Source organism: Rousettus aegyptiacus, unplaced genomic scaffold (genome assembly GCF_014176215.1).
Source record: "Rousettus aegyptiacus isolate mRouAeg1 unplaced genomic scaffold, mRouAeg1.p scaffold_m13_p_2, whole genome shotgun sequence".
Classification (NCBI taxonomy): domain Eukaryota; kingdom Metazoa; phylum Chordata; class Mammalia; order Chiroptera; family Pteropodidae; genus Rousettus; species Rousettus aegyptiacus.
The window spans coordinates 34,423,620-34,446,271 of NW_023416295.1; the positions used below are offsets into that span (position 1 = coordinate 34,423,620).

Here is a 22,652-nt window from a genome sequence, read left to right on the forward strand (position 1 = left end):
ATTTACTAACTGAAATCATTATCTCCTATAAGACAGACCTAATTTCATTAAAGATTAAAACCTTGGTTCATTTTCTTCTGAAGAGTCAGTACAATATTAAGTGAGGTCAGGCAAAATGGAAATTGTGTCAATAATATTTAAACATTCTAGTAGCCAACTGAGCAGACCATGTATCTGGAAATTTTGTGCATGCTTATTTAGGTTTTAAGTCTTAAATACCATACAGTATGACTATAGAAGCTAGTAGCCTCATAATCACCAAATCCTAAACCTCTTACCCAAGTGGTTTTACTAATTGAGGACACGAAAACACACATTTTCCCCCCTGCTTTTTGACAGGGTCAGCGGGACTGTCAAAAATTATTATCCTGATAAGCAGATCTACCTGGTGTTCAGCTTTAAAATAAAACTGTATTTTTTTTTTTTTTTAAGTAGCCTCAAAGTGAAATGGTCTACCACTATGGCTGTATATCACATCTTATTGTTTTCTGTTAACTATTCCAGTCCTGGCTGATCTGAGTGTCCCTCACTAAATGTGCTTGCTTTCACCTGTAAAGTACCTATTACCGTAATGCCTACTGAACATAGAATGCACTTAAATATCCGCTTATTCATCACATGTCTGCAACACACAAAAATCTGCATTTTTATCTGAGTGGTATTAGGTTCCCAAAAGACCCTAGGATCTTGTATTTCTTATATTCAAATCTTACATTTCTTCTGTGGCCTCCAGCCTCACCATAGCACCTAGCACAAGTGCTGGACACCTTGAAGCTCTTTATTAACCTACCCGGCTTATCAATTAAGACTTCATTGCAAGTCTTTTCCTAATATTCTACCACAGGATGGCTCAATTTTATATAATTAGCCTGCAGTTCTGAAGCCAAATCATATTAACACTTAAAAAATCAGTATATTATATATGTTAAATCCTAATGACCCTTTTATTTTTTTAAATACTTAATCGGATATGATGGAGTTTTTAAAATGTCTTTGTAAACCTCTCCTAAACAGTATAAACTCTCTCTCAGACCAGAGTCAACCTGTTTGCCAAATAACTTTCTAGAAATAAAGGTAGCTGACAATGATATTTAGTCTCAACTGAAGACAGAAGCCCCTGACCCCTAATTCCTAAGCCTAGACCAAAAAATCAGAGGAGGGCAGAGTAGCTAATATTACCTCCTGTAGAAAGTACTATGCAGAAAGTTCTACAAACAAATGCGTGAGGCACAGAAAATCTTTATTGCCACAGGAAGCAAGTGAACTCATCCCACCTCACCAACAGCTTCGAGAGTCACAGAAACGCAGACTTCACATAATAAAGTACAACACAGACTGAGGGAAAAATGGTCCCTTGGACTATATTGGTTGTAATACTGAGGTAACCAATCAACTTTGTTCAGTGAAAATACCTCTAACACAATGAAAAAATCAACTACTTATAACATCCAATTCATATATACAATTCAAATAAAAATATATATTATTTGTTTCAATGTATAGCAAGTTTAATACATTAGTGTTTACAAAATAAAAACTGTATTCTACTGAAATTTTTCTTGTGCTTCCCCCTTATCATTAAGCTTGAAAGACCAAAAAAGTACGATACTTAAGGAAACATGTTTATGGATTTAAAGATGCAGTTTTGGGCCATGAAAGATGGATATATATTAATTGGAAGATTATCGCATCTTTAAAAATTGTTGCTTATTAAAATCTACAAACTTGAACTGTAAGACACAATTTTAAAAAAACCCACAAAATTTCTCAAAATAGATTAGAATACAGGAAACGTTTCATGAAACTACTGAGATACTAACCAGTTCTATGGCTAATATTAAAAACAACAATCTATTTAAATCGTACTCATACTATTTCTACACACAGTGAACAGTACAACCACAATAATCAACCTCAAGCTAGCAACAGAATTGCAAGGCCCATAAAAAGCTTTTTCAATGGGCAAACACTACGGTACAACTAAAACATTTAGAAGGGGAAAAAAGCCTTTTAATAGTATAAAAGTTGTTTACTGGTGTTTATACTGTAAAGCTACTCTACAAATCAAAATGAAAAAGTAATTATATATGTTACAGTGATCAGAGACTACAGTACAAACATTTCATCTAACATCTGGCTGATGAATTTTAGTATAACAGATTATAATTTAATATTTTTTACAGTTATGACCTAGAGCAGAACTGAAAACAAAAAAACCCCATATATCCAAGTCAATACACTCTTCTTGGCAATATCTGGGTTTAGGTGAATCTGGAGGAAGTAGGTAAGCTGTCAAATATATTCTCTTAAATTAACAGAAGAAATGTAAATTGGTTGTAGTAGTATGTTTTCTGTTTTTTTTTTTTTTACTATGGATTCCAATGTCAAATTCTCCTAAGTACACAAGTACATTATTAACATTTAAGCACTCCCATATATATGCATAAAGCCCATTAATTAAATAAGGGGAATTAAAATATAGTTTCAAGTGAAAATGAATTTTAAGAAAAAGCTGCATTCACAAATCTGAAAGGTGTACAAAAATGAAATTATAAAATAAATAATGAATATAAGTGTCAACTAAACTTCCATAGAAACACCTCTGCAAATGTGGATGCAGTGATTTTCCACACTTATGAAGGTTTGGGTTGGAAGACATCCCCCAGAGAGAACCATCTAATATCTCTGACTCCAGCACATAGAAAATTTCTAGATGTAAAATGGTGTTTATTATATTACAACCTTTGTTAAGAGTCACCATCCTCATCACATTTAGGGTTAACTTACTATGTCTTAATCTATTTAACACATTCTGAAACAGCAATGTTTAAGTCAAGGCTTTTATACACCAGTTCACTTGTTTCAAGTTCTTTGCCCAAGTAATTGCTTCCTAGTTTTGTTATATCTTAAGTAGATATCATATAATACAACCTGGGTCAATTAAGTAAGAAAGATTTTCTACTCTGTTTCTCATCTTTTTAACTTTAGTATTTACTAGTTGTTTACACATGCCTGATTAAGCTAGTGAAATATTTTACTACTAGAAATAACACATTTTCTATTAAACAAAATCAGTTTCATCAAATATTAAATCCACAATATTTTTCTGTTTAAATTGAGTATTTGCTTTCCATTTTTCTAAAGTCATTGCAACCTTGGCAATAACTATATCATTTAAACTTCCTTTTTTTATGACTGCAAAGATCCTAAACTCTAACATAATATTTGTGCTAAATACACTTAAAGTAGACAATGAAATTTCAAGTAAAATAAACTTTATCCACATCTATTGGACCGAGCAGGTCCTAACATCTAGATTTTACTTCTATAAGTTACACGAATATGTTGTACATTCTTAAATAATCAAAGCTTACAATATTAATTTGTAAGCCTTTCCACATAAAACAACTTACTTACACAGGAATGTGAATGGATCAATATTTTTGTTACAACATTCTCTCAATTTTTTTCTTTTGTGGCTGTTTCATCTAGAAAGGTTTCCACAGACTACTGTATTAGTCCTTATGCTTTGGCTATGAAATATGTTTGAGCTGAATGAGGCAACATTGGTTATTAAGGCTTATTTCTATGATGGAGCATTATCCTTAAAACTGATGCCATTTCCAGAGAACAGTGGGAGAATCACAGCTATCTTGAATCTTCAGGCTCTGTTTTGATGACTTTCTTTTCTAAAGTGAAAGCTGAGTGAGGGTAGTCTTTTAAAATCCCAAGGCTCTCTGCATAAAAATGGAAACCAAGAGTTTAAATCAGTGCATCACAAAACAAAACAAAACAAAACAAAACAAAACAAAACAAAACAAAACACAACAACTTTAAATTAATGGATCACAAAAAATCAAACTCAAACAAACTTTTAAAATACACCCCCAAAATCCATGGCAAATAGTATCAACTATTCATAATTCTACAATTCCACAGAAAAACTTTACAGAGCTATAGTTAAGGATTTTGTATTTAAATTCCATCTCCGCCAAATACCAGGTATACACCTCTGAGCAAATTACACACCTCTCTAAGCCTTAGTGTCTTTTTCTATAAAATGGGGATGGTATCAACATGGGGTGGCATGAGAACTAAATCATGAAATTCACGTAAAACATTTCGCATACAGAACATACCAGTTTCTATTTAATGCTTGGTCCAATGTGATGAACAAAATATATAAAATTGGTCGCTCATATACAACAAAATTACTAGTTAAAATGTGTACTATTGAATAAAGAAAATGAGACAGAAAAACATCTTCCATGTTTAAACATGGAATTATTTTTTTTTTTAAAGTTTCTCTAGCCATGAAATTTTAAGGTGGGTGACACAGGAATAAAAGAATGAAAACCCTACTTTAAGGAATCACTCCTTAGAGTTATGTGTGTATAGCTATTTTCACCCCCAAACACTACTGAATGGCAATAAAATTTAATACTTAGGTGAAGTACTAATACTGGGGGATATATATACATGCATGCATACACACGTGTGTGTGCATATAACACTTTGAAAAGGATTCCAGGAAGGTAACCGATACTAATAACTTATCTGAGATTAGGCAGTTCAATTTCTGAATTTACCTTCTCTACACAAAAGTAGATTTTAAATTCAGTAAAGAGTAATAAAAAGAGTAGCTACCATTTATTGAATTCCTATCAGCCAAGCAATTCATATATGCTGTTTTGTTTAATCCTTATAACTACTTTGTGAGGTTGAAATTATTTCTATTTTAGAGATGAAACAACTGACTTCGAGTGACTCCTAATGTTTCCTTAACTCAAAGACTGAATGATACCAGTTTCTTTCAAATGGTGTTGGCCTTCATTACTTTAACCTGGTCTACCTCACCTTACTTGGGTAAAAATATGTACACACCTAAGTATAATAAGGAACAGCTTATCCTTTTATGGAGTTCAATTTATTTCTGAAATATAAATATCATCTCCAAAATGCATCTCTGGTACACAAGGTTTTCTCAGCATGACAGCAAACATGTAATCTATTAATTTCATATTATGAAAGGCCAGAAAAAGGCAATTACATAACTCGAGCTAGCCATTTATTATTTGGTTTAAAAATTTATATAAAAGTCACCATTCCTATAATAACTAATCAAAATAATCTCAACCTTCCTGAGTTCTCTGTCAACTTTCTGGACTACTGTGTTCTCAAAAAGACTGCCTATTATTATGGCCACCTACTATTTCCGAGGGGAGAAAAACTAATTAGTGAACCCTGTTAATAATGACCTTTACCTGGGTAGGGGCAGGGGGACAGTGAGAAGGAGGAAGATAGAATTTAAAGATGCTTTGTTCAAGTGGTTCTCTCTTTAATCATATCCCACATTCTCACCTGATGAGTGGGACTTTGTCTCACTGGAATAAAGTCTACTCAGCTCCCCATCCACTACAAAATGATGCGGCTGTCTGTTCTGCAAATTAGATATTCGGAGATTCAAAGGTCTTTCTCCTAATTGAAAAGGAAAAAAAAGCAGTATGAAAAAATAAGTTTTTACAAATAGCCTAAACATTTCTTAGGAAAGGAATAAGGAAAGTCAACAGGCACTAAACATTTTAAATAACAGTGGGAGAAATATTTCATAATTTAGGAAGTAAATGGCAATTCATGCTAGTCCCAAGGTTTGCAATTTGTGCTAGTCCTAAGGTTTACAATTCTGCCAGGATGTGAACTAAACAAAAGACAGATTTCCAGTAAGTAATTGTGGAATATAATACATCCCCTCTGTAAGGCATTTTCTTACTAGTGCAACCATTGTGCCAAGGTATGTCATTAACCACATAACAAATATGAGATGGCTTCAAGCCAACTGCCTATTACTAAACTCAGTAACAGCAACAAAACCTATGGCAAATCCATGAATAAACAGAATTAGCACAGATGTGGTAAAAATGCTTTCTTTATAACACCAAAGTATATTTTCTGTCATAAACCTAAAATTCATCACATTTAACAAACTGCCACCCCACATTCAATTATCCTGGTTTCACAAATTAGTCACCAAATCTTTCATTAATGCCATAGCTTCTTAACTCTTAAGTCGTAACTGTCAAGGATGACTGAAGAAGTTAAAACAAGAACTCAACTAAAAAGTTTCTGAACATTTAAAAAAGGAAGAACACTTTCCTCCAGTACTCTGATCTGCTGACATGTATAATATTTTACTCTCTATAAAAGTATAATGATAATATATTTTTAAAAGGTGCCACAAAATTGTTTTTCTTCAAACACTTATTGGTATTTGAAAGTAGATGTATTTCTATACTTCTATGCTGTACATCTCCCTCCACTAGAGTGTGAGCTCCAAGTAAGCCTCAGGAACTATCTTGTTCACCACTGCATCTTCAGTGCCCAGAAGTGTGCCTGGCATGTAGGAGATAGTAAAAAAACATTTGCTGAATGAGTGAATGACGATGACTTGAGATTTTCTTTATATGTGAATAAGAAAAAAAACGAAATAATTTTTTAAATGGTAAAAATACTCATGAATCATAGCTTTCTAAACCTAAGCGTTTAAGAACAATTTCTAAAGTGTACACTGTACAAAATATTTTCATAGCAACTGTAGACCAAAATGTGAAGACTGAAAGTAGGTAAAATTTCTTTGAGTATCTCTACTCTTATACTTTCTCTTTAAATCCCTGTGCTCTGTCATTAATACTTTAGAAGCTGTTACCATGTTCTCTTAGGCACCAAATATAAATTTCACAGACAAATCTGTTATTGAAGATGAAAAAACAGAAAGTTTTGATTTTTTAAAAAATGATAAACATCTCCATGGAATCCATTTCATTGAGAAAAATGATCTGTATGGTCAGCCTACCATATCTGAGGGTTCCATATCTGCAGATTCAACCAACTACAGTTAAAAAGTATTTGAGAAAAAAGTTATAATGTTGCTGACATGTACTATGTAGTTAGGCCTACGATGGTTACATCTGTGCTGAACGTGCATGGACCTTTTTTTCTTGTCATTATTCCCTAAACAATAAACAATTATTTATATAGCATTTATATTATATTTGGTATTAAAGTAATCTAGAGATGACTTGAAGTATACAGGATGACATGTGCAGGTTATATGCAAATATTATGCCATTTTATTCAAGGGACTTAAGCATCTGGTTTCGTTATCTGCAGGGGGAAGGGGGGATAGGTGGGAACCAATCCTCCACAGATACCAAGTAACAACTATACTATTTACATCTCCCATTCCCATTCACCCTTTATAAAACACATGTCAACTGTATGTGCTAGCTGTTGTTTAGGGATAAGGTTAAAAGAAAAACTTTAAGCCTGCAGGATAAATTATTTCCTTTTTTGAAAACGGGACAATTTGGAAATTAATTCTGATAACCTATAAAATAGTCTCCGAAATAGACCAAGATTTAAAAATCAGCAAATTTTTGATTCTCTTTGAAGTGTACGTAGTGGCTGGCTCTAAAGGTGTAGGTCCTTCTAAGAGATGTACCTTGTCCATCGGAGTTATCAGAAGCCAAGCCATTAGGGCTGTGCTCTTCTGAGCTTTGTCTGTAAAGTCCTGCAGACAGTCTTCTTTCAGCATGCTGCAGTCTCTCATAGCCAGCTTGGGTGCAAAGGAACTCCATCTGCTTTGCCATCACCTTTTCAGGCTGCTAGTAAGTAAAGCAAAAATAAAATCAGTAACTAAAACATTCTAGAGTTTTTAATGGTTTGAAGATGCCAATTTCAGACTACAGCAAATATATTTAGTATTCATTAAAATTAGTTCATATTTCACGTGGTATACACATTCCATAAATATGCTTAGATGTCTATGTTATCACGTTAAACCATAAAACGTTGGATTTTGTGCAAAAGAAAAAAAATCTTTCTGCTCAACCTTATAGAGAGAATTCCATTTCAGCTCAAGAGCAAAATCACCTTAGCTTTATTTTCCAAAGCACTGAGTCCTTTCAAAGATTTTTTTTTAAAAGGAACCTCAGAGCAACAGCAACATCTGCTATAAATTGCTTCCAACACATAGGGTGAAATCTTGGCATTTTTATTTTAGGATTTGGCAAAATACAGACTCTGACATGATTACAGTATGTTTGGGGGAGAAAAGGTGTAAAATGGTTGTCTAGAAGAAGAAGACAAACACACCTCCTACTAAAATTAAACAATGCAAATTATGCAGAAAAACATCAGTGCCAACAGGGATCTTCACCTTCAACATGGAAAGAAATGGCACTATTTCCAAACCAATCATAAAAAGACATGTTTTAAAATACACAATTAGTTGGCTAAAATATAACTTTATCTCTCTGTGTATTTTATAAGTTCCTTTCTAAGTATTGCCCTAAATTACTTATGTGTGATATTCAAAGCAGTGTACTGGAATATTTTAACAAGGAGTAATAGTCAAAATGCAGTCATGAATCACTACAGTGCTGAATAGAAGAGTAATACAAGGAAGCTGCTATATAAAATTAGTTATAAACAGTCCCGATTTACAATAATAGAAATCAATAGGTGAAATATATTAATTCACAGAATTGGCTAAAAGTTTGTAAGATTTTTCTGAATGTAATAAACCAGATCTTCAATTCATCTGAACTTGTTACTAATCTGATAAAATTTCAGTAAGCCTTTTGAGGGGGAAGTATATTTTTTCATCCACTTAACATAAAAAAACCCTGAGCACTATTAATTTGACCAAAAGCAGTCAGTGGGGAGAAGATCAATGGGAACAAAACTTGCATTGCTTTTTAACAGGTGATTTTTGCAGAAATGACTCTTTTAAATGTTATACTTTAATAGCAAAAGCACCTAAAGCTACATATTAATCATTTTTCATTATACATGAACTGAAATGATTTAACAAAAGCTACAATGTTGACTATTAATATTTTACTGAAAACTAGTACTATTTTCTCTCAGAGTTGTATTACACACAGCCATAGTCAACATGGCTGTTTTCCTGGTATCAAATTGCTTCTTTTGAGTTTTCTTACACAATCTGTTTTAACTTCCTACAAAACTATAAAGAATAAGTAAGTATCACTGCATCAAATTCTGCTTAGAAGATTCTACTCATAAACAGAATCAAACGAAGTTGTTTTTACTATCTTGTTGATACAGCTGTGGATCAGATGACATTTTAAGAACAACCAGAAATAAATTCAGTCCTTGGACGCTTAAAACTGAAGCTGACTGAAGCAGCCATTTGTTTTTCAACCTACAAGTATTATTATGAAATATTAACTGGTAGTTTATATTACCTGTGAAGTAAGAGCAGCGAGTTCTTCACTCTTAGCTTTAGCCTGCTGAAAGAGTGTGTGCATGGAGTCCTGAAAATCTGGAAACCCATCCTGTGGATCAAAGGATAAGTCCTTCTTACTTAAGATTTGTAGACAAACATATTATCAAAAATTCAGATGTTAAAGAAAACCACCTTAATCCTACTACCATAGTTAAGAGTTTAATGTACAATATTTCATTTTAGTCTTTTACAATAAAATTACCCTATTCTACAGTTGTAGCCTTGGTAAAAGATTTATGCACCCACATTGTTTTACGCTGGACTGCAGACTTCAGGATCATTGATAATAATGGTTATAGAACATTTCATAAGACATGTCAACTAGTGGTTCAACTACTTAATCACTATCCTCATAAGGGACATTTAGATTTTCCCCCCTTATTTTTGCCTTGAAAAACACTGCAAAAAATAGCATGGAAATAGCATTTCACATAGTTTAGTCAATATAACAGATTCCCAGAGCAAAATTATTGCACGGAGATGAATATTTTTATGTCATTCATACTTTCACCAAAGGCCTTTACTGGTTTGTCATACAGTAAGCTTACATGACAGTTTTCCTGGCCAGCACTGGGTGTTGGTGTTTCTTTCATTTCTGCCAGTTTATATTTTTGTTTAGATATTACAAAAATTTTTAATTTTAAATACTGTAGTTGCATATAATTTTATTTTGTGGTTTATTTTATTGCTATAAAGTTTAGAAAAGCATTCTGCTTTAGGGATTTGATAAGTATTCAAGTCTACCCTCTAGTTTTTCTAAGCATTTATTTATTTGTTTGTTTGTTTGTTTGTTTATTTAAATTGAACTCTAACCCATCTGTAATTTATTTTGTCATATGTGGTAAAGATCCAAAGTAAATTTTCTTTTAAGATGCCACCCAATAATCAAACTTGAATTTCTGAACAATTCTTCCATGTTGACTTGTGATAGTTGACTTGTGATTTCTACTTGACCATCATTTGACAGGCAATGCAGCACTGGAAATAGAAAGATCTGCACTCATGTTCCAATTCCACCACTTAATAACTACATGACACAGGATGAGTAACTTACCCTTTCTGAATTTTAGTTTCCTCATGAAAAATAAGAATAAAATAATCTACCTATTAGGATTGTTGTGAAGAACAAATGAGATAACGTAAATGAGACACTGCTTTTAGTATGAAGTAACTGCTAAGTAAATATATCAAAACATATTAAATTCATGAAACAAAAAATTCATGAACAAAACTGAGCACAATGATTTGGCATGTAGAAATTACCCAAAAAATGTTTACTATTAATATTTATTAAGTGCCCCCCCCCCTAAAAAAAAAAGAAACTCCACTGGATATAGTCAGAGTAAAATAGATAGCATGCTTTAAGTGACTTATGTATCTCTATGATACTGGTGGAATAAATTTTAGGGATATTTACGTATAGACGCCTTAAGGAATGAGCCTTTAACGTGAAAACTAGCAAGAGAATATTGACTATGTTGGTGGGAAACTGTTTTAATGGAAAAAAAAAAAAGGAAAACTAGAAAAACAAAAATACCTTGTTTACCTAACAAGTTCTACATTCTGTACTCAAGGCTGGGGATACACTGACTCCTGCCTTGCTGACAAAGAAATTCTAGAGAGGGAAATGGACACAGAGATCCAGGGCACAGTAGAGGACACCGTGTCAGGGAAGGCTAGAAGGCGCACCATCTAGGCTAAGACTTGAAAGAAGAGAGTACTCTAGGGTAACAGAGCAGCTTATACAGAGGCCCGGAGGCAAAAAGAACATGATACACTTGAGAAGCTGGAAATTAATGCAGGTAACACAGGGAATACACTGAGAAAGAAGAAGTGGTGAGAAAGTCTGTGAGGCCTTGTAAGCCATGGTAAGAATTTTAGAGTTTATCTTAAATTCAAAGTGAAGACACTGAAGGTCTCCAGGAAGAGTCTAATCAGATCTGTGTTTTACAAAGCAAAACTGAATGCAATGGGGACAATGGACTGGGGTGTGGGGTGGTCTCAAGGATAGTGGTGGGGAACTGATCAGAGGGTTGTGATGAAGACATAGTGGCCTAGCTCCGGACAGTGACAGATGCAACAGAGAAACAGATGAATTCCGAGCCATGGCTTTGGCAACCAGCAGTCTGGTGGTAACATTCACTACAGTAAGGAACTCAGGCCCAGGAAGGAGGCTTGGGGAGGGAGCACAAAGGGGATGAATTCAGCGAGGGACATGTGGTCTGCTGGTGAGACCCTGCAGATAACCTCAGCAGGCAGGTGCACTAAGCTGTGAGCCTGAGGCATGATAAGGGAGAGTTCCAGCTCATCGACAGGCCCTGAGTGGAGTGTGCCCAGGCCAGAACCTGCATTATCTCAGTACCGTTTTTAAAAGAGCTTATAGAAGGAGAAGGGAACCAGATGTGTGATCTCAGGCAAGACAGTTAACCTTGTTATTTCCAGTGTTCCCAATTTTTAATGGAGATTAAACAATCTGCTTTATATGCCTGATGGAAATTTGTGGGGATTAAATGAAATAATGCAAATAGTAAATCTTGGAAAAGTACACATTGCTATACAAATATATGGTGGCACCACTGTCAGGATTATTTGACAATGAGGATATGGAAAATCTGTAAGGGGGAATTTCAAACTTTATATGTGAAAGTTTTTGGAAAATGGACACTCACTGCTCCCTCATCAATAAAGAGAAATAAAGGCACACAATAAGCAATAAATAACAGTATCCAGGTAATCAGTGATCTCTGCAACTGAGCACATTAGTCATTCTAATTTTCTTCCACAGACTTGACAGTTCATTGTAGATAAGAAAACTACAGATTGAGTAGCTATCACTTTATAACATTATGAAGTAGGTTTTAGATACCCAAAGTATATGACTTAGAAATAAAAGTGAGAACGGTCCCAAGAAACCGGTCTCTTTCACATTATGTTTCGTGCAGGACTTTCGTTATGTCTCTCAAGCTTTCTTCCCAGGAACCAGCTGTACCATGCTATGAGCAATTTATCTTCATGTCATATTCTTGGCTGCTGCCATTAATCACAGTGTTCCCTTACTGGTGAGACTGAGCACTGAGAAAATAAAAGATACAGAGGGGGATGCTGCTCACAACCTAATTACTCTCATCCCATTGCTCTCTGTCCCCATTCCTCCTCAACCTTCCCACTGAATACTATCAAGTTGCTTTAAAGCCATTGCTTAGCTGTCTTTAAAATGACTTGTTCCAACAGATGTTCTCAGCCTCACATGTGCATTTTCCTTTTTTCTACTCACACTTTCTATATGAATAGCAGATTGTAATGCTTCTGTTTTTCTGATCCAGAGGGGAAGAATCTACATCAAATCAGACCAGCTTTCTTTTCAACAAGCTTAGAAACAGCGTAGGTGGATACTCTGACCCTCTTCCCTCCCCCTTCCTCACTCTCCCACCCCCACCTCCCTGGAACTGCTAGCAGATGTTTCCTCTAAGCCCTTTTTTTTTTCAAGCCTCAATTCTCTGACTTTCTGGTCTCTATTAACGAACTTCGTTTCTTTCATCCAGTTATCTCTGATTGCTTTGCACTCCCAGCCCACACGGGATCAAGAATGCTGTCACCTCCTATATCTTTGCCTAGTCTCCAGCAATATCAGTAAAAGAAGAAAACTTATAGATGAGATCTGAACAGTAAAAGCCTATTTGTTCAGCTACCATCGCCAGTCCTGAGACTGGTTGTTTTACATGTTCTTCCTCTCCTTCTAAGATATTACTTATAACACTGGAGGTAATGACAGGGTCTGTGCATGGAACACAGTATGTTCTTAATGAAAAAGGCTATCAATTTAATCTACTTTTAACTAATGTTTCAGAAAAATGAGGGAAAGACAATAGTGCCAGGGCCACTGGCTCTGGATTTTTCATCTCTTTTAACGAGTTATCAAGCTGTCTTAAATACTTCCTGTCATAGGTACGATATAAACTATTTTTTGATTTCTGTTTATTTTCCCAACACGCTTTTTTTCCTCATTCAAAACAATTAGTATGCTAAATAATAATGTCTTACATTTAAATACATTTTTAAATTTACATTAAGTTTTCTACACAAAACTTTTTATTGGATAAGCTTCCTTGGATTAGAAAATGGTAACTGCCACTATTTCCCCCTTCTTCAAAGACTACCAGTCCTGTGAACACCTTGCCCTTCATACCACACCAGTGAGAGAAAAAGTATAATCCCAATTGTGTTTTTCACCTCTAAGGTGCTTTGTGAATGTCCACTGGCACCCAGAAAGTTGGTATTGCTTTGAGGTTTAGAAGCCATACCTGGATTTGAAGCCCTGGTTCTGCCATTAGATAGTGATGTGGCAACTGGTACAAGTCCCTGAGCCTTCCTGGGTCTCTACTTGGCTATTAAATGGGAATCATAAGCCCTCCATACAGGTAGACAAGAAGGCTTGTGATAATTTCAAATGCCTAGTAGAAAGGGGTGCATAAGAGATTCAATAAAAAGTAGTTAGTTTTGCAATGGCTCTAGAGCTAGATTTGGGGTCTCTGATGAAAAGGAAAAGAAAAATACATGTTCATTTCAGCTATAAGCAGATTCACACACAGGGTTGTAATCCCAGGTGGGTGAGCTATTCATCTAGCCTGGGCAGGAGAAGTATTCTCGAACCTTTATTACTAACACAGAGGGTTGAAGAGGTGCTTTCACTAGAGGCTTCTTTCCAACTGATGGGTTACCCTACGACCTCTCCAAGCTAGCAGACTTCTTCCTCTGTATCTATCTCATACATTCTAGGTATTAGGGATAAAGTTCAACATCTCTAATGTTTTTAAATTCTGTAGTAAAGAGCAGTATTTTGGGACAGGTTATTACAATATGTATACTGATTATCAAACAACACTAACAAAAACAAAAACAATCAAATAAATAGCTAATTATCCTTAAGGGGGAACAACTTACTACATAATAAGAATAATCAGACAAGGATTTTAAAACTGCATTCCACCCAACCCTTCATAAAGATCAGGAAAATACAGCATTTAGTAACAAGAAAAGATCTTGAACAAAGCACTAGTTTTATCAGTGTATCATAATGTATTGATAACGGCATGCAAGAAAATGTTTTTCTTTCCCTTACATGTCTATTTTGATGTCATGTCTATTTTACGTACTGGACATTACAATTATTTTTGTTAACTGTGAGAAAAAGAAGTCAGCAACTTGGTATGTATGCTCACTTATCATTGCCAATGATTTTGGAAAACTAAAGATGAAAAGGAAGAGAAAAAATTGTCTTATTAATTTGGGCTTAGTACTTAGGAATCTGTTATACTCTACAACAGGCTAAGCTTATCTTTTTATTACTTTCTTTTAATAGAGAATTAGTAAGCTAAGAATCACAAAAGAAATATTCAAATAAAATAAAAGAAATAAGTATGTGCAAAGAATTCTAAACTCCTTCTAGTTTTCCTTATGAAGTCCTTTGTGTCAGTCACATATTGTGGACAAACTGGTCTCACTGTTCTCTAAACACGGACAGTGTTTTCTTATGTCTGTGTCTTGCTTTGCCCATGCTAGTCTCTCTTTACAACGCCCTTTCACCCTCCATTCCATGTCCCTACCTTCTGAAATCCTACCTTTCTCTTAAAAACCAGCTCAAATGATATCTCCTCAATAGAGCTTCCCCTAATCTCTTCTCATGCCAGAAATTCTCACCCCCGCCACCATTAGCCACATAGAAGGTAGACATATGCAAAGCACTAATATCTGATGAAAAGTCCTAAGGGAGTAGTAGTAATCCTATAAAGCTGATACTAACTACTTCATTATCAGCTTCCAGAACCAAATGAATAGCTCTAGCATCTCAAATTTGACTAAAGTGTACACCACAAGAGAATGTAGACAAGGATTTATACCAATATTGTATATTTTGCAAAGAATTATGCTATATACATATATAGATATAGTGTCCTAAATTCAAAGCTAAAGTCCCTCTTTATTTGTGGGAAATGAAAATCAAGAGCTTACTGTGTATATAAGAGCTATTAAAGAAGCCTGGGGTTGACTAGTCACTTGTTTTATTTCGGAAGATTTAGAATTGTTATTCACAGAAAAGGAAACACCAATTGTCCTAATTCTAAATTCATAACTGCTCGAATGGCTTCGTAAACTCCAGTAAAGCAAAAACTAACTATATTCAATCATCTCTAGTATATTTAAAGGAATATTTTGAAAGGAATAGAAGGGCCACATCTAATGCTATAACTCAACACTGACAGCCACTAAAAAGAAACTAGAATACTGTAATTGGATAGAAGAAGCAATGTGCTTAAATTTCAGAATCATGGCCACTGAGAGAACCAGAAAGACATGAATACAGCCTAAGAAGAAAAACCATAGCTCAAAGAGTCCATGAGATTCAAAATTTCAAACTTCAGTGTTCATTAGTGATCTCCGAAGCTAGACAAAAAGGAAAGTGGGGCTTAAATGTGAGAGCGGCCTGAATCATGACCACACGGAGGGCCAAGGGCGAGAAAGAAAGGGGAATGTAATTTCTAGCCTAGCAACTGACTACTTTTCTTGGCCACCGGGAAAAGTAGTATTCTGTATCTTCTTTGCTTTAAATCTTCCAATGGCACATGCCTTCTCAGCAGTTTCTGTGTTTACTCGGCCTTCCCTTTCAGTGGCAGAATCATTTACTTGGATTCCTTTCTTACTTGTTAGCTTGGGATGCAATAGGATAAAACTATTTCACAGGTTAGATCATCTTTCAGTGGCCTTTTAGGTAATTTCAACAAATTTTTTGAGTGGTATCTGAGGCTAACCCATCTTAAACATTATTCAGAGCTAAGTGAGGTAGATTATAAATATAAGCAAAATCTTAAAAATGTGCCTTTTTGAATAAAATTATTTTCTTTGAGAACAACTGCTTTAGGCTAACGATTTTAAAAGTCAAAGATGCTTATACATAGTCATTCATTATTTCATCTAACAGATTTTATTAAGTACCTATTAAGTGCAAGACACTGTAAAAAGTAGTAAATAGGCAGATAAGAGCTCTAATCTTGTTTAATGGGGCACACTGATAATAAATTAAAAACAAATACATAATAGCTTCGGATACTGATAAATGCTAGGGAAACAAACCAAACAAACCAAGAGAATGAACCTACATGTGATTTGGGGGTATGGGTGTTGCTTTGCTTTAGAAAGGGAGGCATAGAAGTCAGAGGAATCTCTCGGCTATGAGCTGAAGCCATGTGACGTTCTAGAGATCTAGGTAGGGGGAACCGTGAGTGGTGAGGTACAAATGAGTCGGGCATGTTCCCGGAACGGAAAGTTGGTCTGTGTAGCTGGGAAACAGTAAAAATGGGGAAGTGTGGCAGCAGATGAGGTTAAAGATGCAAGCCAGAGTTAGATCACGTAGGGTCTTAGGTACCTTAGGAAAAAGTGTAAATTTTATTCTAGGTACTGTAAGCCATTGGAAAGATTTAAGCAAGAAAGGGATTTATGTTTTTAAAAGATAACTGTGGCTTTGGTAAAAATAAAAAACGATTCCATACAAACAAATGCTTCATAAAAATAATTTCATGATGGAAATTCAGGGTAGTCAAACATAGCTTATCTGCTTTAACGTGGAATTAAAAAACAGAAGGCTAAGAGAGTACTGACCCCCAGCTATCGAAAAACAAAAAAAGAAGGCACCACCTGACTTCAAATTTCTACTTTGCTGCAGTCTGGCCTCAGAAAAAGCACAGTAGACGCACCCCCCCCCCCATATTGATGGGGAATACGCTCCAAGACCCCTAGCAGATGCCTGAAATTGCAGATAGTAACAAACCCTATATATACTGTTTTTTCCTATACATACACACCTATGATAATGTTTAATTTGTAAATTAGGCACAGTAAGAGATTAACAATAACAACTAATAAAATAGAACTATAGCAATATACTGTTATGTGTGTGGTCAGTCGGTCTGTCGGTTGGTCTGTCTCTCTCTCCAGTAATTTTTATATTTTTCTGCCCAAACCCATTCTTGGATCCGTGTAACCTTCCCTTACTTGCAGTAAATGGCTTGGTGTCGTTCATTTCAGATCCCTTGCTGAAGTCTTCGTATAGGCTCAATGCTTTCGGGTGCAACACACTGCTGTCAATTGAAACACGTTTTCTGTTCATGTCTTCTGCCCACAAATTTAATGCTTTTTCCATCTTAAGTACTTATCACACACTGTGGTCATAACCTTCATAATTTAAGGCATGACAGCAAAATTAGCACAAACTTCTTTTTCCTTCCTCATAACTTCATGGATAAGAAGATCGGTTCTTAATCTAGATTTTAGCAACCTCGGCGTAAATTTTTTTCTTTATAAAGTTGAGAACTTTCATCTTTTCACTTCAAGAAAGCACTTTACAGCTTCTCTTGGGCATATATTAATTGCCAGCATCACTACTCTTGGGCTTTGGGGCCATTGTTAAGTAAAATGAGGGTTATTATGAACACAAGCACTGCAACACTGTGACAATCTGATAACCGAGATGGCTACTAAGGTAGTGCACACAGTACGGATACACTGGACAAAGGGATGTTTCACATCCTGGGTGGAAAAGAGTGTGACCATGCAAAGTTTCATGGCACTACTCAGAATGATGCACAAATTAAAATGTACAAATTGTTTATTTCCGGAATTTTCCATTTCATATTTTTTGACTGCAGTTGACCATGGGTAACTGAGACAGCAGGTAACTGAAACTGTGGAAAGTGAAACCACAGTAAGGGGGGACTGCCGTATCCAATCCAAATTAGGAACCAGTAGTTCTGAAACCACTCTATAGTTCTGAAAGCCCTAAGAAATGCACATTTTTCTTGCTCAACTCCTACCTCACCACTGGCAGGTCTAAAATCAAAAGGACAGACTTAATTGTGACTCTCAAAAAAAGGCTTTAATTATAGTCAAGTCTCCATAATTTGCACCTACTAAATTGTAATTTCTCTCAGATAGCTAATATAAAGAAATTAAGCCCTAGTTCCTCTAAATTTAATGACAAATGATGTAAATAAGATTATAAAAGGTACAGTTTTAACCAGTGAAGTTTTAAATTTGTAAAAAACATCTATTTATAAATCTACCTTTGAAAAACTGACTGAATATAAATCTCATCATTGCTGTTTCCTTCTGAAGACTTCCTTAGAATCCTAATTCAAATTACTGTAGGTATATCAAAGCAACAAAATTTTATATTATTTTTAAGATTCTATAATTCATATTTTTCATTAGTTCGTGGGACCATTTTTTTTTTTTAAGTTTGAAATACTAAGGCAAACATTATTAGCATAAGAAAATATAAAATATAATCATACCTCTACTTTAATTCTCTTTGGGGATAATTCATCTCTTTCTCCACATTTTGACCTGAGGGGAATGGGAGACAGAAAAACTTGAGAAGGTAACAAATTTTATTCGAAAGGTATCTCAACCTATACTTCCACCAAAATGTATAACTCTGAAACTCTGACATCAAAAAGAAGACATTCATAACGAACACTACAGTTAACGATAGAAACTTTTCATCATTTCTAAATTAACATTAGAAAAAAACACGGACACAATTACATTATACCTTCTAAAAGACCACTATCTAGAACTCCCCGCCCAAGAAGTACCCACTAATATGTAACAATTATCACATAAAAAAAAGGGGGGGGGGAATCAAGGAGGATTATATTTCATGATATCCCTTTATGGATCAGTAAAAACATTTTGGGACAAAATGCCAAAAATGGCCATTTAAGATGAATGCTTGAAGCTATATGAAATTAAAATGCATTTTATCTCTCCACTGAAACTACAGATGCATTTTCCCTTAAACTTCAGATCCCTCTGCTGGGAATCTATCCCACAGAGGAACCTACAAATATATGAAATACTACTGGTCAAATAAACTATGACAAGCCATCAACTGAAAGTTATACCTTCATTTAAGAGATGTTAAAATGCGAAAAAAAAAAGTACATCTCAGAATCAACAAACTAAGATATGTATGGTGTTATTTATTATTGTATTATTTATGACAAAAGGCTAGAAACAACTCAAGTACTCATTGATAGGGAGCTGGTTAAATGAATCATGGTACATCAACGCAACACCATGAACCTATAAAAAATAATGAAGAAGATGTATATGTACTAATACAGAGAGATCTCTAAGACATGTTAAAATAAAAACAAAATATAGAATGATGTAGACACATGTAACCTATTGTTTTTTGAAAAACAGGTGAAAATGAGTAACTATATATTTCTTTGCATGCACATAAACAAATGCTATAAAGATAAAAAAGTAACAAAGCTACCTACATTGAAGAGAGGAACAGGGTAAAACAAAACAGGAGAGCACAACTTTGTACTACATATTTACATAGTTCTAAATTATGTGAAATTGTTATGTATTTTAAAACATATTTAACTTATAAAAGACATGTAAATACTACAAGACGCAGCTAAAATTTGTTGAAAGTAGTTGCTTCTAGGGCATGGTCTTAAAAAGGGGGAAGGAAGCAGAGTAGGAGAACTGCTGAATTTTATTAAAAGCTGTTGTACTATATGACTTCTTAAATCATAGACATGTATTACTTTGATTAAAGAAAATTAAATAACACCCTTGAAAGGAAACTTTTGTATAATACAGTGAAAAAAAATGAAAAATCACTAAATTGGCTCTTGATTATCCAACTCTTAAAAAAAAACCTTGTAAATAATCCTATAATATTGCTGTATATTCTGACCTGTTCATTTAGTCTGTATAATTTTACTTGTCAGTTTGTAAATATATGAGCTCTTCGGGTAGGGTAGGAAATGAAGCTGCTATGAGTTAGGAAAAATAATGGTGATGACAGTAAATGCCTAAAAGGGTTGCTTTCAAACTTGAATATACACAAGAATCATCTGGGATGCTTGGGAAAGTGTGAATTCCAAGGCTCTATCCCCAGAGACTGATTTATTTGATCTGTGGAGGATGCTGAGAATGTGGCTTTTCAACACATACTCAGTTATTCGAATGCAAGTGATCACCTGCATCTACTCGGACAAGCAGCAGCACGCACAAATGATGGTGCTCTGGAAATCAGGGTCCACGTGGAATCAAGGGAACAAAATCAAAATGGTCCTATACTTAAAGGCAAAACTTAGGGTTCAAGTGAAGAGAAAATGAAGAATAATATGTTAATTATATTAAATTGTAAAACCATTATTTTTCAACATTTTTTAAATTTCAAACACATGTTCCATATTCCACTTGTTGGTTATAAAAGTATCTTCCAATTTTTCTTTAAATACTGATCAGTGGAGTCTTTTTATCTACTCATTGGATTGTAAACACCTTGCAAAAGGAACTAATTTGTTTTCTCAGAGTTCAAGTTCATGTAGTCAGTGGTGTACAAATAAAACTATAAATGCTGAGTAACTAAACCTATCATCACACTCAAAACCAAAGCATCTGCATGACAGAATGTCTAAAACCACTGCCAGAACAATGCTTTAGTGCCAGAATGATCTTTCAAAAGACACACAAAAGAAATTTAACAAAACAGCAAAAACCACTTTAGTAATCATGTTTTGAGAAGTCGCATCACTGCTTAATTTTACAGAACTATAATCACACTTCTTCTTTTTCAGAAATGTTTATTATATACTATCAATGGATAGTATTTCAAGTTCTATTTCTATCAAGCAATGCAAAAATACTGCCAATTAAACACTTACTTGGTGGTTCTGTAAGTATATTTATAGGTGACTTCTCGCGAAATCTGCCTAGCCAGAGCAAAAAGTTCATCTCTTCTTGTCAGCAGGGCATTATCCTTCACACAGAGCTGAGCAGCCGCTTCATTGACAGTAAGCTGCATATCCAAAATAAAGTTTTAAAAATTATAAACATTTTAATTTCATCTATATATATAAAACGTTTCACTTACGAATAGAAAAATGTCACATCATTAGATAATGAAATCATAATTTATAAAAATTAGGATGGTCTTTATTTTTAATTAGTCCTAATGACTAATTTCAAAAGAAAAATAAGTCATCTACCATATCTCAGAACTCAAACTAATCAAAATAGTCATCTTAGTTTTATTTATTTTTGTTTAGGTACGAATTTATGGAAAATAAGTGAAATTAAAATAAAAGTAAAAAATGTTTGAGAAAAATATTTATCACCATATAAATATGACATGGTGATATTTCCCTAACGAAAAATGATTATATATAGTCTGACAGATATTTTTTTTCAATGTGAACTGACATGAAATTCTTGAAGAAATATAAACTAAATAATTTTAGTTAAATATTTATCGAATCACTTAGTAAAAATGGTTACCATAAATTAGGGCTATAAAGAAAAATCAAGTCTTAGAGTCACTGAATCTCTTAAGAGTCATCTAATTTTACTCTTTAGAGTGTTAAATATTGCCAATATTTAAATATTGCTAGTTGATCAAACACCGTGTACTAAAATTTAAAATAGCAAATGCTATCCTAAACTTGAAACCTTTAATTGTTCAATAGACTAGAAAAAAATTTTTTCAAATAATTTTGTCAATTTACATAGATGTAGGGAATTGCCAAGAGGTATGTCCAGCTTTTGAAAAAGCAAGAAACAGTGGCACAATCGATGGCAAAAAGAGAATGGGTTTTTAAGACAGATACAACTGACCTGAATCTTTCTCCATCATTACCAGCTATGTGTCTTTGGACATGTAAACACTCAAGAGCTTCAAAAGACTCTAACAAGAAGTAACTGAAGTTGTTGTTACTTCAAAGTTGTTAATGTCAGTTTTTGTTTCCCTTTCATAAGAAATCAGGCATTTACTCTTTCTCCCTACTTAGGCATCTCACTTTATTCACAGTAACTTTTCTTATTTAAAAATTTTAAAAATACAGAGATGCAATAAAAGATAATAAATGCAGCATGGAATCCTTCCACCCAGAATGACTATTAATATTTTAATGTCTATTATTCTAATATCTTTGTATATAAAAACATATATACATGTGACTACGTATCTGTAATCTCCTTTTGTTCACTTATGTATGTTGTACTCCTTACTTTTATCACATATTAAGACAGAGACTTGGCTTGTTTACATCAGCATCTGGCATAGATTAGATGCTAACTGAGCATAGTTTAATGTCCAGAATGAGATTAATTAAAATACTAATTGATAACATTTCACAAGTACCACAGAAAATAACTTTTCAACATAAACTGAAAACAATGTTCTAGTATTACTTCCACCATCCTACCAGAAATCAAGAAGAATATAACACATTCTTTGTTACTGAATTCAGGATGCAACAGACTA

General features: G+C 34.2%; 1 protein-coding gene across 2 annotated transcripts in view; it reads right to left on the reverse strand.

The window, feature by feature from the left end:
* Nucleotides 1–1,219: 1,219 nt before the first annotated feature.
* NAB1 (NGFI-A binding protein 1) overlaps nucleotides 1,220–22,652 on the reverse strand; it is a 37,304-nt gene continuing 15,871 nt past the window's right edge. Inside the window, exons 3-8 of one of the 2 annotated variants that reach the window (XM_016161550.2) lie at nucleotides 21,055–21,188; nucleotides 18,655–18,706; nucleotides 9,270–9,359; nucleotides 7,499–7,661; nucleotides 5,362–5,478; nucleotides 1,220–3,737 (exon numbers count right to left, since the gene is read on the reverse strand). In XM_016161550.2, coding sequence (XP_016017036.1) covers nucleotides 3,649–3,737; nucleotides 5,362–5,478; nucleotides 7,499–7,661; nucleotides 9,270–9,359; nucleotides 18,655–18,706; nucleotides 21,055–21,188 — 645 coding nt within the window. In that variant the 3' untranslated portion in view covers nucleotides 1,220–3,648. The remainder of the gene's footprint in view (nucleotides 3,738–5,361; nucleotides 5,479–7,498; nucleotides 7,662–9,269; nucleotides 9,360–18,654; nucleotides 18,707–21,054; nucleotides 21,189–22,652) is intronic. The other variant, XM_016161560.2, reaches the window with a different exon arrangement.